General features: G+C 39.5%; 1 protein-coding gene across 1 annotated transcript; it reads left to right on the plus strand.

The window, feature by feature from the left end:
• The first annotated feature begins 6 nt into the window (after positions 1-6).
• Positions 7-1,234, plus strand: LOC111955509 (keratocan-like). Its single transcript, XM_023975725.2, has 2 exons — positions 7-150; positions 318-1,234. Exons 1-2 carry the CDS (start codon positions 45-47, stop codon positions 485-487), a joined length of 276 nt encoding a protein of 91 aa, XP_023831493.2. The 5' UTR covers positions 7-44; the 3' UTR covers positions 488-1,234.
• The last annotated feature ends 953 nt before the right edge of the window (positions 1,235-2,187 follow it).

Here is a 2,187-nt window from a genome sequence, read left to right on the forward strand (position 1 = left end):
GCAACAAGCTGGTAAACGGCGGGCTGCCCAAGAACGTGTTCAACATGTCCAGCATCCTGGACCTGCAGTTGTCCCATAACCAGCTAACTCAGGTTCCTATGATCCCCTCAGGCCTGGAACACCTCCACCTGGACCACAACCAGATTAAGAGTACGTTTRTGACACGGTTCTAGTTTCATTGATACYTTGACTGACTGACTYGATYGTTAACTGATGATTGGTTTAAAATCCAGATAATTGTATTATTATAATCCGTGGAAAATGTCTTTGATGAGTTGTAGGACTGTTTTGCTAAGATGGTGTATTTGCAATTGCAGGTGTGAATGGATCTGATATCTGCCCTGTGTCGGCTGATGCTCTGGAGGGCTATGTCACTGAGACCGCTCCTAAACTCCGCTACCTCCGTCTCGATGGCAATGAGATCAAGCCACCAATACCCAGAGACCTTATGGTGTGCTTCCGTCTCCTCAGGTCCATCGTCATATAAGAAATACACTTCCACCAGCCAATCGCATTTAGCTATAGTCTCCCGGATCCAAGGGCAGATGATTACTAACGAATGGAAGTGACTATATGGATTTTTGATCTGTGGAGTACTCATTTGCATACTTATGTTGAGAACCACATATTAGACGCCAGGGTTGGGGTCAAACCAAACTCGGTCAATTTAAGAATMAATGCAATTAATTGGTCAATAGAAAATAACGGGCCATTTTCAGTTGTTGAATTGAGTCTCCTGAATTGGTAGAATGGGAATGGAATTGACCTCAACCTTGTTGGGTGAAGGTCACCTGACGATCTGTAGATAGTGTGATTGGACTGCACTACTGTCTTTTGACCACTAGTTGTGCCTTATGTTAGTRCTATAGTCACAAGTGCTTAATGCAAAAGTGCAGTATGTCTGAGTGTGCTGCTTCAATACAGCACACATTGGTCTGAAAGTGGTAGAAAACCTTGAAATTGTGTTTTTCCAAAACTCTAAAAAAGACAATAATTTACTATGACAATGTGATTGGGACAAGATAAGAGGAATATTGTTTTAAACAGTATGTATTTAAGGCATGTTGAATCTTCTGATGACTCATTGTCCCCATTATTTTTCTTTGAATGGAAGATCATCTTTTGTGAATACCAAAATAATACTTTTTAAACATTTTATACTGCTCCTCTCTGACAGAATAACTTGAATTGATGATATCAGACTTGAAACCAAATTAAATGCTAATTATTTTTATTTTCAAGTTCTCTGTGAATATGAATATGTTGAGCTAACTTTAGACACATACTATTCCACACAAACATGCAACTGTGTGCTCTTTCACATTTAGCTAATTTATTTAATTGTCTGTTTTTCACTGAATTCACTGAATTCTTGATCACTGTCTCAAATGAGAAATTCCATTTTGTACTCAATGGGTCAATCTTTTTGCAGTCATCTTACATATTTCGGAAATGCCAAAGCAATTTTGGAATGCTTACATTTAGTTAAGAATATGTTAAGTTGTGAATTCCTTATACAGTCAATAATATAAATAAATAAAAATTCTGGAAAAACATTAAACAAAGGAAGAAATATGTTACATTAATCACCTTCCCTTCTATAGACACACTCACAAACACACACACAGACAGACACACACAGACAGAGAGAGACTCAATCACACTAACAAACACACACACAGACAGAGAGAGACTCTATCACACTCACACAGAGACCTAGAAACCACACATTCTTTGAGTGCATATTTGCGGTAGTCTCTATGACTTACTGCTTAATAGTTGGAGCGCTAAGATCTCCCAGAATGCACTTCCATATGCACCAAGGAAGCAGTGCCAGAGGAAGACCAGAGAAAACACAGAGTCTCAAGCCGCTGGCCTGGTAATGATATCATGAAGGTGTTGTCACTTTATGGTCTCTCTCAGGACACATTTCCACCATTCTGRTATAGCCAATGTTTGGTGACCGATGGAATCGACAGTACAGTCAGAATACTATTSCTGCAGGAATACCACAACAGTGGCGAACACAGTCAGTAATGCAACAACGTGCAAGAATTGACAGGGATTGTTATTGTGTGCCAGAAGCAAGCATTCCTCATGTCAGTTGTGATTAATCACTCTCGCTTCATATCGCCTTCTTCAGAACTTTCTCTCCCTCTCTAAATCTCTCTTTCCTTTTCATGGTTG

This window comes from Salvelinus sp. IW2-2015, linkage group LG3, assembly GCF_002910315.2.
Source record: "Salvelinus sp. IW2-2015 linkage group LG3, ASM291031v2, whole genome shotgun sequence".
NCBI lineage: Eukaryota > Metazoa > Chordata > Actinopteri > Salmoniformes > Salmonidae > Salvelinus > Salvelinus sp. IW2-2015.

What these genes read in the sequence shown, in the direction of transcription:
- LOC111955509 (XM_023975725.2), top strand. Translation starts at nt 45, where the DNA reads ATGTCCAGCATCCTGGACCTGCAGTTGTCCCATAACCAGCTAACTCAG.